We start from the raw sequence: 13,697 nt of genomic DNA on the forward strand, positions 1-13,697 counted from the left end.
CTGGTATACTAAGCAATGAGATACCTCGATAGTTATTGCAATCTTTCCTGTTCCCTTGCTTATAGATAGGTGCAATTACTGCTTTTGTCCAATCTGAAGGTACCTTACCAACACTCCACGCTAATTTTACTACTCTATGAAGCCATTTCATCCCTGCCTTCCCACTATACTTCACCATTTCAGGTATAATTTCATCTATTCCTGCTGCCTTATGACAATGGAGTTTATTTACTATCCTTTCCACTTCCTCAACCATAATTTCACCAACATCATTTTCCTCCTCCCCATGAGCTTGGCTGTTTGCAACACCAACATGATGATTTCCTGTTACATTGAGAAGATGTTCAAAATATTCCCTCCACCTCTCCAGTGATTCCCTGGGATCTATTATGAGTTCACCTGAATTACTCAATACACTGTTCATTTCCTTTTTCCCTCCCTTCCTAAGATTCTTTATTACTGTCCAGAAAGGTTTCCCTGCTGCTTGACCTAGCCTTTCCAGGTTATTACCAAAATCTTCCCATGACTTCTTTTTGGATTCAACAACTATTTGTTTTGCTCTGTTTATTTCATCTACGTACAAATCCCTGTCTGCCTCGGCCCTTGTTTGGAGCCATTTCTGATAAGCCTTCTTTTTACGTTTACAGGCTGCTCTCACTTCATCATTCCACCAAGATGTTCGCCTTTTCCCATCTTTACACACAGTTGTTCCTAGGCATTCCCTTGCTGTTTCTACTATAGCATCCTTGTATGCCACCCATTCACTTTCTATATCCTGAACCTGCTTACTGTCTACTTTTCGAAACTTCTCACTAATCATATCCATGTATTTCTGTCTAATTTCCTCGTCCTGGAGATTTTCTACCCTTATTCGTTTGCAGACAGATTTCACTTTCTCTACCCTAGGCCTAGAGATACTTAGTTCACTACAGATCAGATAGTGATGTGTATCATCGAAAAATCCTCGAAAAACTCGTACATTCCTAAAAGATTTCCTGAATTCAAAGTCTGTTAAGATATAGTCTATTATGGATCTGGTACCCCTAGCCTCCCATGTGTAGCGGTGAATAGCCTTATGCTTGAAGAATGTATTCGTAACAGCTAAACCCATACTAGCACAGAAGTCCAGCAAACGCTTCCCATTCCCATTAGCTTCCATATCTTCCCCACATTTACCAATCACCCTTTCGTATCCTTCAGTTCTATTCCCAACTCTCAAATTGAAATCGCCCATTAACACTATTCTATCCTTGCTGTTGACCCTGACCACAATGTCACTCAATGCTTCATAAAACTTGTCAACTTCATACTCATCTGCACCCTCACATGGTGAATACACGAACACAATCCTTGTCCTAATTCCTCCCACTGACAAATCTACCCACATCATTCGCTCATTTACGTGCCTAACCGAAACTATGTTGCGTGCAATGGTATTCCTGATAAAGAGCCCTACCCCAGACTCTGCCCTTCCCTTTCTAACACCCGTCAAGTACACTTTATAATCTCCTATCTCTTCCGCCTTATCTCCCCTTACCCGAATATCACTTACTCCTAGCACATCCAGATGCATCCTCTTTGCTGACTCAGCCATTTCTACCTTCTTTCTTCCATAAGCCCCATTAATATTGATAGCTCCCCATCGAATTCCATTTCGTTCGCCAAGTTGTTTCCAAGGAGTCCCTCGCCTGTCAAATGGGAGTGGGACTCCATTACTCCCATAGGTCCGAGGCTTGCTTTTAATGTTACGTCATAGCTTGAAATGCAATAATGCTGTACTGGAATCGGCACTTCCCTATGTGAAGGAATATATTCACTACTGAGTGTTTCTGTTGTGGATGTCTCGTGTGTAGATGACGAGAATTATATTATGGGGAACAAAAAACTCCTAGTCAACGAGCCAGATGAATTAACCATATGCAGTTAAAATCCTTGGCCGGATTGTGAATCGAACCCGGATCTCTCTGAACCGTAGGCCGGTATGCTTATCATTCATCCAACGAGCCGGTCATGAAATGTAATTCTGTATTTGTTTTATTAGGACAAACGTCACGAAACTTACCAGATGATACGATAAGAATATAATGGAACGAATTGAACTGTTTTATTCCAGACTTCCAATGCCAAGCAGCTAACATTCACTTTCAATGCCTCACTATTTTAAAAGCTAATTTATTACTTAACAAGAAACGTTATTTGCAAGTAAACTGCAGCCCTCGCTTTCCTTTAATTCATTCCATTGACCACAACATTTAAGAATACATTTTGTTGACTTCACCTACGCAAGCAAATTTTAGGATTAATATGAAATATTATTCGTCCTTAATTAAAACGCAATATGTTCCCTACTATATAAAGCAGAACTTAAATACATTATTTTATGATATCGACTGATCTTTATGATAAGAGTTAATTAGCATGCGTTTGTCGGAGCTCTCGAAAGAAATGAATGGTGGGACATCAGATTACTGACTCAGCTACGTGCACCAATCTAGCACTTAGCGTCGTATATTAACGGCGAAAGCATGCGCCCGCGGCATGCTATATTTTTGTTAAATTTCCATACCCATTATGACCCCCAGTCCTGGGAGACTATCTTGTAAATAGGTTTAATAGAAATGATGTATATAAAAATCTTTAAAGAACTACACTGATGAAAATCACTGCAGAAAACAAATTGTACATATGTTCTAATAATTTTACAGCAGTCCGACTCGTTGGCTGAATGGTCAGCGTACTGGCCTTCGGTTCAGAGGGTCCCGGGTTCGATTCCCGGCAGGGTCGGGGATTTTAACCTGAATTGGTTAATTCCAATGGCCCGAGGGCTGGGTGTTTGTGCTGTCCCCAACATCCCTGCAACTCACACACCACACATAACACTATCCTCCACCACAATAACACGCAGTTACCTACACATGGCAGATGCCGCCCACCCTCGTCGGAGGGTCTGCCTTACAAGGGCTGCACTCGGCTAGAAATAGCCACACGAAATTATTATTATTTTACAGCAAAATTAAACATTTTTGTGCGATGTACAATAAAATACAGCATCAAGCGGCTTATAATATATACATTATTTATTAGAAATAAAAGAAAAACGGGGCCATAATTCAGAGATGAATTCAAATTACATTAATATCAAATTATATCCTTTAATCTCGAAATGATTCACTGTAACTTTTGTTGTTCACAGAGAATCAACTCATGGATTATGTCACTGAAGTAAAGTTTTGATGCTTTGTCATATTCTGTCGGCAAGACAGCTACATTTGATACCCTGCTTTCATCCATACTCGACCTCAACAACTAACAACTCCCTTACTAATTTTGATTAGGCTTATTCTTGATTTATTTACGCAGCAGATCGTACCATTTTCTGTGGCCCTTCTGCCCTTGCAGGATCGTCATACTGCGGAAGACTGGTTTATCTAAAAAACAGTATCCTTCTTTGTGGAGGTAATAGAGAAATGTTTCCGGTCAAATACCTGAAAAGCACGAGATGATATTCTCCAATACCTCGCGAACTCTCACCGGTAACGCTGGAGAAGCTCCACACTTAAATATTCCAGAACCTACACGAGAGATTAATACTCTTAAAACTTCGCAAGTGATATTAATATTTACCTTCACCAAAGATATGAATGCAAGTCCTGCGGTCCGTGGTCTTATCGGGAGGCCCCAGGTTCGATTACTAGCCAGGTCAGGGATTTTTACCAGTATCTGAGGAATGACTAGATGTCCTCTCATCCTTACCGAAGCGATGAATTAGCGAGCCTGGTATAACTTGCGCAGCAGTCCGGTGCTTGTCTGGGCTCTATTTTAGTTATCGAACAGCCTGTTGCATGTTTGCTTCCACTTACTTTTTTCTACATTCTTATAAGTCTCTTCCTTTTTATTATGTACTATCTCCTTCTTCATTTTATTACTGTCCTGAGAAGATTATGTACAGACCTTATATATGTATGTTTTTCCTTTTCTCATTCGACGTACTTCAAGATAGTTCATCAGAACTTCTTAGATGACACTAATCACACACCGTAAAGACGTCCAAAATGAAGATATTTATTTCATGTTTGAGATAAAAAACTATTCTTATTTATTTTATCAGGGAATAGTTAATTACACTTCAAGGCCGGAAAGTGGGCTGAATGGCTCGAGATGTTTACATCAAGGCCAAAACTTTGAAACGCGTAAGTGAAACAACCATTTATTATAGCATTTTATGTCATACCCACACAGACACATCTTACCGTGACGATGGAATAGGATCAGGAGTAAAGCGACCTGGGCCATCATTAGGCGTTTTCATGGGTTGAAAAACCACCGTCATAGCTGCCGACAGTGGGGTTCGAGCCCACCATCTCCAGAATTAACGCAAACTCACAGTTACCTAACCCAAATCAGGCAGCTAACTCATTCGGTATACGTGAAACACTCCCATTTACTGTCAACTCGCATCCGAAAACCCCTGTCGGCAGCCCTGAAGATGGTTTTCCGTGGTTTCCCATTCTCACACCAGGAAAATGCTGGGGATGTACTTTAATTAAGGCCATGACCGCTTCCTTCCCATTCCAAAGCCTTCCCTGTCCAATCGTCTATTTGTGTCGGCGCGACGTACAGCAAAAAAAAAGAAAAAGATGAACACGTTATGTGGAGTTCAGGGGCCCCCATTGAAACAGTCGACTCCATCCATGAAAGAATCGATAGGTGTATTGACATGCACAGTGCGATCGGGAAATATTTCCTTCCAATGGTAGAAGTTGTCTACCCTACACTTCTTATGTTTGAAGAATAGAAACACAGCATGAAATAATACATCTTTACAATCCTTCAGTTCATTTGGTCTGGAGGGGCCGATGACCTTCAATGTTAGGCCCCATTAAACAACAAGCATCATCATCACCTTTGGTTAAATGCCACACAATAAACTAATGCTGCTGTAGTGACGTAAGAGCAACGTCAGTGAGCTGCAATTATGTTACACAAATATCACTATCGGGTAGAGCTCGCTTGCAATTGACTCGGAGTGTACTGTAACGGTGAATAAAATACTACTACACTCACCTCAAAAGGTAGGTAATTACAGAGCACGTTATTATTATTATCCAATGATTCTTCTGATGTACAACGTGTCGATATTTACACGCAGGTTCATATCACATGGTGCAAGTAGGGGCAAAAGATCTCTATAGGTCGACGCCCCGAACAAATAGCATTATAAAATACATCACAAATACTATCCCAGTGTTGTCGTCGGGTTAGGGGCGGGGATGATGGTGAAGAATTTTGGAAAATTAAGTGCGGTTGAGATATCGATATAAAACTCATTTACATTTCCTGAGACTGGGTGCACGGTTTCAACTCTACGTGTGATTTAAAATAATAATAATAATAATAATAATAATAATAATAATAATAATAATAATAATAATAATAATAATAATAATAATAATAATAATAATAATAATTGTAATAGAGAGGAAGTTGACGAAGAGACAGAGCACGGATCTGGGTAGGGTGGTGGCGAAAGAACAAAAATTGCCTCTGTGAGGGATCGGGCTGAGTTGCTCAGACGCTGGCCTTCTGATCAAAACTTGGCAGGTTCGATGCTGGCTCAGTCCGGTGATATTTGATGGTGCTCAAATACGTCAGCTTCGTGTCGTTAGATTTACTGGACTCCTTAGGGAATAAATTACCGCACTTCGGCGTCTCCGAAAACCGTAAAAGTAGTTAGTAGGACGTAAAGCAAATAACGAGTTTCTTTACGTCGCACCGACACAGATAGGTCTAGCGGCGACGATAGTACAGGAAGCGGCCGTGGTCTTAATTAACGTACAGCCTGGTATAAAAATGGAAACCACCGAAAACTATCTTCAGGGCTGCCGACAGTGGGGTTCGAACCCACTATGTCCCAAATACTAGATACTGGCCACATTTAAGCGACGGCAGCTATCGAGCTCGGTATTATTATTATTATTATTATTATTATTATTATTATTATTATTATTATTATTATTATTATTATTATTATTATTATTATATTACTGTTATTATTATTATTATTATTATTTCTGTGTGTGTTTAAACACTTCTATTAAAAGGGTTAACAAAAAATCATAAGAAATATTCGGAAAACGGGCCTGAAATCGATGGAAATTAAAGTGGTGGTGAACGCTCACATAGAAATCACAGAGGAAAAAAACGGCTTTTCTATACCTAGCTGGCAAGGTCTTATGACGATATAATCAGGTATCATGCTGCTGTTTCGGACGGAGTGAAATATATTATATTATATTATATTATATTATATTATATTATATTATATTATATTATATTATATTATATTATATTATATTATATTATATTATATTATATTATATTATATTGCAGGCTGTCTCCTTACCAATAGATGTTTTTTTCACAAAATATGTTTCAATATTTAAATAGCTTCAAGTTGGTTATTATGTGGCTATCGACCACTTTAATGCGACTGTCACAATTGGGTGGAGAAGGTGGGCACTTGGATCAAGTCCACGAGGCCAGTGAAGATTGCACAGTATTTGTAGTTGTGGTTTCTCAAGATTACCTTCCTCAGGTTGGTCTTCATTTGTTTCAAACCGGATAGTCGATGGTGATGGTCTGTTGCTCAGTCCTAGACCGTTGGCAATCACAGATGCCGGCAATTGTGCAGCATTTCACCCTGTGGACGGGATACGAAGTGTTTCTTTCTGTCTGTGTCATTGTCCTGAGGTCTGCCCGGTACACAGCGTAGTCCGACTGACACATTTGCAGTCATCTTTATCACTTCCCTCCATTCATTGCATGTCAAGCCCCAGTGGTCCCTAATCCATTTTGTTAGCTGGAGTAGCCTAGGCTGCTTAAAAAGGATTACTTACTCCCTTTCCTTTATAAGGCTTATTATTAGAGTTCTCGAACGCCTTGTGTCAATCCAACGTGCCGCTCCGCCCGAATTCTTTCACTATCTGTAATACCTAATGATGTGAGGATGTCAGATGTTTCCTGGTTGTATTGGGGATAAGATTATTTGCGAGCTGTACAATCTTGCATGTATTGATACATTGCAATAGGACTTCGCAGGATAAACGAAATAGATTCAACCTTTTAAAATTTTGTGTCCGCATATATCATATCATTGGGGAGTTAATAATAACAATGCAGAATATTATTACGTTTCTCATTTTCTTCTCTCTTCATTTTTAAAAGAGAATTTTCTTAAAATTATCCCTGCTCTTTTTTGGGCAGCTGGAGCTACCCAGTCAAATTTTGGCTTTATCTGGGGTATAAGGACGAGTGCCTTTGTTACGTCAAGTGATTTATGAAAAGAACTTCTTAACTCAGGTTTGATGGGGGTTGAAACCTCAGCCTTCCAGGGGGGGGGGGAGGAAGACAGCAGTTAAAGCGGTGAGATACCAAGTTGTTATTATTATTAATATTATAATTATTACTATTTATTTGTTGACTTATGCGGCATTAGGATCTAATGATTTTTCCGTTGTGGACTGTTTTAGTTCATTGTCATTGAAAATGCTTCATCATAGCATGGGCGAAACGTAGGAAGTGGAGGAAGTGTAGACTGTTGAATGTGAGGAAAGAAACTTTAAGGACGACACAAACACCCAGTCCCCAGGCCAGAAATATTAATCATTTACAATTAAAAACCCTTGACCCAGCCGGCAATCGAACGCGGGTGACAGGCGATTTGTGATGTAAGTCTGAGCTGTATATTTCGTGATGCTAACACAATTTAATTGCTTGTGTAAAGTTACACTAGTTGAAAGAACATTTTTTTAAATTATAGTTTCTTAATTTCGCCCGAATATTAACAGATCATTTATGACTAATTTTTATAAAACGTCATTTTTCTCTTACCGAGCGGAGTGTTAACGCGCTACAACTAGGAAGCCAAGCTCTGAGAAAGGTTTATTGTGTTTTCCCATATCCACTTCAAGGCAAATGTCGCGACAGATTCCTTCCACCTCCTCATTAGCTCGTCAAATGAGGTTGGGGATTGGTAGGGCATCCCACCTCAACCCTGACCCCGTATCAGGAAACAGGACAATAGGTAGACATACATACAAAAAAATATTTATCATGTAGTTTATCTTCTTTTCTTATAATTTCCTGCATGTAATCAAATTTTCTTTGTTGGTTAGTCAACATTTTATTTTCTTCTACTTACACATAATTCTTTGTGTTGTTTGTTTCCTATAGATGTTTGATATATTACCATAATCTTACATCGCCACCGGTTTATCTTCCAAGTGAAATGTACTTTTAATAATACACATACAACAACGGCACAGATTATAAAACTCTATGGATCTAAATCGAGATTGCCTAATCACCTTCCTTGAAACATCAATAACAAGGGCTTAATTAAAACCTCAATTATACTGTGGATATCATTAACATGTACACTTAATAATTACATCATATGAACATACAGTAGATGTTTGCTTACATGAAATAAAATTTATTTTAAAGCTATGTTTTCTTTATTTATTTTCTCAGAACTTTGTCTGTGAACTAAGGCCTTCCTTACAAAATACCATTCATCTCTATTGAGAGCTCACTGCATTTATATTGATTTCCTTATCAGAGCTAGACCGAAACGGATCAAAGAGGTTTGCAGACTGAATGCTGAATGTTTGTAATCACGTATGTATGTATGTATGTATGTATGTATGTATGTATGTATGTATGTATGTATGTATGTTGACATGAATACACATTACTTAGATTTTTGCGGAATATTGTATGTTTTGAATAAAACATTATTTATGAAATCGCAATGTTTGTTTACAAAGTAATTATTTTTCATGTATTCTTAAGAGAAACAGCAAAATGAACACTGAATAGTCACATATTGGCGACCTCACGTAAGGTTCTAGCACACGGAAGAATTTCTACGGGCATTGATGTACTTAAATAAGATGCAGAGACTGAAATTAGCTAGGAACACATCTTAATGCAATCAATAGAGTACTACAGGAACTTCCATATTTAAGTCTCAGGTGTTCTATATATTTCAGGGAAATATGGGTAGTTTCATTATTATCCTTGCGGTAGTTCGGTTTCTTTACCTCGACTTTTTGTATAAATATTTGATTACTAATTAAACGCTTTCCCTATGAGCAGTGGTATTTTGAAAGGGATTTGCTCAAACTCTTCATAGGAACAGAAGGTAGAGAACGGAGGAAACATTTTTGAGGCCAGATCATAAACTAATGAACAGTTTCTACAATGTCTTGAACCAGACACTTCCTTTACTGCGTCTTGAGAGTTACATCCATGGTAATACTGTCAGTGAGGAGACATTGCTGTCACTGCATGTGAGGGACCCAAACAGTGGTGTGTGAATCACTGTACATAGTGTCTGCGCAGTACTTGAGCCGGGTGATCCATTAGAACTCTCTCGTTCGAGTGATGTTCGTGGTGGTGACCAGAAGAGTCAACAGGGTTACTCCGATGCCTTGAGTGAAGAGGTTCCTTTTGATGGTCATGAGTAGCCGCAGTAAGGTTGCTCTTCCGCGATATAGTGTGATGGTCAATATTCTCTCCGGAACAGGTATGTCCTCTCTTCGCTAGAGCGTGGCAAAGGCCAGGGGATGACACGATATCTCCCAGGAACACGCTCAGTAGGTAGTTCTGTTTGTTGGCGGAAGGAGACGATTTGTATTTTCTGAAACATAGTCAAGAACAGAATTTAATTGAATGGAAAACTAAATTACATCAGTGATGATGGGCTCGAATAATACCAGAGCACACGCAATGTAAGCGGGTGATGCAATAACAACAGGATCAGCAACTAGAAACAAAGCATAGTAATTCAGCTATGTCCCAATGAAAAACTTTACCCACTTTCAAATGTTTTATTCTATAAACATCATCATATTTGATATACTAGGTAAGCACATGCCATACTGTGCCGTGAGTAAGGCCTCCCGGTGAATTATAAACTGTCTCTAGAAAGAAACTGTGAACTCGATGAAATCATAGTACAGTAGCTTTTCCATTTGAGGACTAGAAGTTACCAGATGTTAGGGAGAGTGTTTGTATTTAGACTGTTGACTTTCCATTGTTTATTTTAATTATCTGAAGGTTCCGCCGCTCTAGAGGCGTGATATCAAGCTTATACACCGATCAGAATATTTCATATAAACTTCATTTAATCCACTCAAAAGGGTTTTCACTACAACGTCTAAATGGTTCTGCCTAAATCTCTATGTAGGAAGCGAGGAGAGTCTGTCTGATCTTGTCTACTACGAACTAAGGTGAGAGGAAGTCTCCTTCGGGAGATCAAGAGGCAGGGTTTTCGGCATCGTATGGCAGTCTATTTTACTACTTGAACTACTGTCGCCCATACTATGTAACTGCTAGGTCACCACCTCCTTTCCGAAATTAAATGTAGGCCTTTTGAAACAGGAATGTCATGCCGACATTCTCCGCCCAAAGTATTTCTGAGACAACGCAAGCTACGTGATTTAGAACTACCGCTAGTGATGGGCGAAGTTCGAGCAGGCTCGAGCCAGCCCGATACGATACGGTATCAAACCTGTTCGAACTGTCAGGCGACCCCGTATTAGACTACTACTAGGTGTGTGGGGTAGTGAACACAATGTTATCTGTGAAGGGAAGGAGAATTTGTTTAGTAGTCTTTCTGGTAGTACGAACAACAGATTGGTAAGAGCAATATTATGGTAAGCTATTTATTTCGTTAATATTAACCTTGCATTTCACATTTTGTTCGCTGTTCCGAAATGCTTTTCTTTATAACTTTGTCCTGTTTTGCAGGCTTAACGTTGTTAATCATTACCGATAGTTAACATGTTTTTCGTATGCTGTGAGTTATTATTTTCTCATTAAAAATTATTAATAATATACGAACTTGTTATTACTTGATACAGTGCCCGGTAGAAACTACTGGATGTATTTCCACCAAGACTCATATTTAGAATACACCTGTCCTTGATAGGTTTTAGGGCAAATATTGTTTCTAAATCCCTGAACTGACTGGGGGTTTATACGAAACCGAAACAGTGATTTTGCACTTCCACAAAATATACACAACCAACGTTAATTTAAATCTACCTGCCTTGGTAGAAATTAATTTCTAAACCTCGTGTGCATCATTTCGATACGAGGATTAATAAGGGAGATATCTTGCCATTGTGATATGTTTTAAGCCAGGAGATCCCAAGGATTGTCTGGCTGCCAATGTTGTTGCTTTCTTAGCACCACCCAGGGGTCACGTGTAGGGCACTTTGAGGTTAAACCTACGGACGTGAAGCAACAACAATATAGGAGACTAGGTCGAAGTATTCAAATAATGCAGATCAACATAGAAGGGCTAAGCAGATCAAAGTGTCAGTTTTTATCAAGATTATCTCTGGAAAACAATATTGATGTGATTGCTTTGCAGGAAACTCACGTAGCAAACGAAGACCAATTGCGTACCAGAGGTAAAATACCAGGTTATGAACTTCTAGGTGCAACATTCCATCATGCTTATGGAAATGCAACATATATACGAAATACAGTAGAGAATGCTTCCCTGATCTCTACAAGCACAAGAGATGATGTCCATTCCATTGTAATCAAGATAGGAGATGTTACAGTCATCAATATCTATAAACCTCCTGCTACCATCTGGCCAGCACATGTCATTCAACCATACCCTCACCCAACTGTCTATCTAGGTGACTTTAACAGTCACCATGAGCAATGGGGATATTCTGTGACTGATTCCAATGGAGACGCTTTGACTTCGTGGGCTGAGGAGCACAATTTCCATCTTCTTTATGACTCTAAAGATCGGCGTACTTTCAGATCAGCTGCTTGGAGGAGAGAGTATAATCCTGATTTATGCTATGTGTCTACCGACTGCAATACTGTTCCTCTACCAACCATGCGAAGAGTTCTTCCTGATTTTCCCCATAGCCAACATCGACCAGTTGTAGTGGAAATTGGAATTAAAGTTCCAATAGTATCCTCAATTCCTCATCCACGCTGGAACTTTCAGAGAGCAAATTGGATTGGCTATGCTGAACACCTTGATAAGTGCCTAGGATGAATTCCACCTGTAAAAGACAACTATGAGAGATTTATTGGTGCTATAAAAAGCACAGCAAAGAAGTTTATACCTAGAGGCTACCGAAAGGAATATATCCCTGGTTGGAATGAAAACAGTGATATTCTCTACCAAGAGTTCCTTACAACTGGTGACCCGTGCATAGCAGATGAATTAATCCACAGTCTGGATGCTGCCCGCAGGCAGAAATGGACAGAAACAGTTGTAAACCTTGACTTCAAACGCTCAAGTCGAAAAGCATGGTCCATTCTAAGAAAGCTAGGAGAGGGGTGTCGGATAGATCGAATTAGTTCTCCAGTAACTCCGGATATGGTTGCAGCACAGATTGTGAACAATTCACAAGCTCCAGAAGATCGGGATCATACTACACGGATAAAATGTGAACTGAAAACATTGAGGGCAACCATTCCAGAAGAGAGTACTTATTCCAAACCATTCACTCCACAAGATATATCAAATGCCTTACAAGGTATGAAGTCAGGCAAAGCCCCTGGGTTTGATGGCATTCACCCTGAATTTCTGTTACACTGTGGAAAATATACTAGAATATGGCTTGCTAAATTCTACTCTGACATCCTGCAGAGAGGGTCTATCCCTCGGCTTATGAAACGGGCGAAGATCATTGCTATCCTAAAACCAGGAAAATCTAACGATCAACCCAAAAATTACCGTCCAATTGCTCTTCTGAGCATAATATACAAACTTCTGGAAAGGCTAATCTATAACAGAATTAGTTCCGTCATTTTTCAAAATTTGCCTGTTGAACAAGCAGGGTTCCAACCAAACCGCAGCTGTACAGATCAGGTTTTGTCACTAACAACATTTATTGAGGCAGGCTTTCAAAAACAACTGAAAACTTCTGTGGCATTTATTGATTTGACTGCAGCTTATGACACTGTGTGGAAACAAGGACTTATCTACAAACTATTACGTGTTTTGCCATGTAAGAAGATTGCACGACTTATTGATAGCATGCTCACCAAGAGGAAGTTTCGTGTAATACTGGGAAATGGCACTAGCAGTGAGAAAACTCTAAACAATGGCCTTCCCCAAGGTTCTGTATTAGCTCCTCTGCTTTTCAACCTGTACATAGCTGATATACCTGAAACTAGCTCTAGGAAATTCGGATATGCTGATGATTGGGCTCTGGCAGTACAAGATAAATTCATGGAAAACACTGAAGAAACACTGACGGCTGATCTTACCACCTTGGGACAGTATGGAGATTACAACTGAATCCAAATAAAAGTGAAGTTACATGTTTTCACCTTAGCAACAAAATGGCCAATAGTGAACTGAAGGTTCAGTTTGAGAACACTTGTCTTGCCCACAACAGATATCCACAATATCTAGGGATTACTCTTGACAGAACTCTGTCCTTCAAGAAACATCTTCAGAATACGGCTGCTAAGTTACGATCAAGAAACAACATCTTACAGAAGCTGTGTGGAACCACCTGGGGATCATTAGCATCTACCCTACGGTCTTCAGCTCTTGGTCTTGTATACTCTGCTGCAGAATACTGCTCATCAATATGGCTGAACAGCAGTCACACGAAATTAATTGACACTCAGCTGAATCACAC

At 39.4% G+C, this 13,697-nt stretch overlaps 1 protein-coding gene across 1 annotated transcript in view; it reads right to left on the reverse strand.

Moving 5' to 3' along the window:
* The window catches only part of LOC136863841 (uncharacterized), a 202,604-nt gene that overhangs the window by 22,667 nt on the left and 166,240 nt on the right, over positions 1 to 13,697 (reverse strand). Inside the window, exon 3 of the mRNA XM_067140175.2 lies at positions 9,409 to 9,703. Coding sequence (XP_066996276.2) covers positions 9,409 to 9,703 — 295 coding nt within the window. The remainder of the gene's footprint in view (positions 1 to 9,408; positions 9,704 to 13,697) is intronic.

This window comes from Anabrus simplex, chromosome 2 (genome assembly GCF_040414725.1).
Source record: "Anabrus simplex isolate iqAnaSimp1 chromosome 2, ASM4041472v1, whole genome shotgun sequence".
NCBI lineage: Eukaryota > Metazoa > Arthropoda > Insecta > Orthoptera > Tettigoniidae > Anabrus > Anabrus simplex.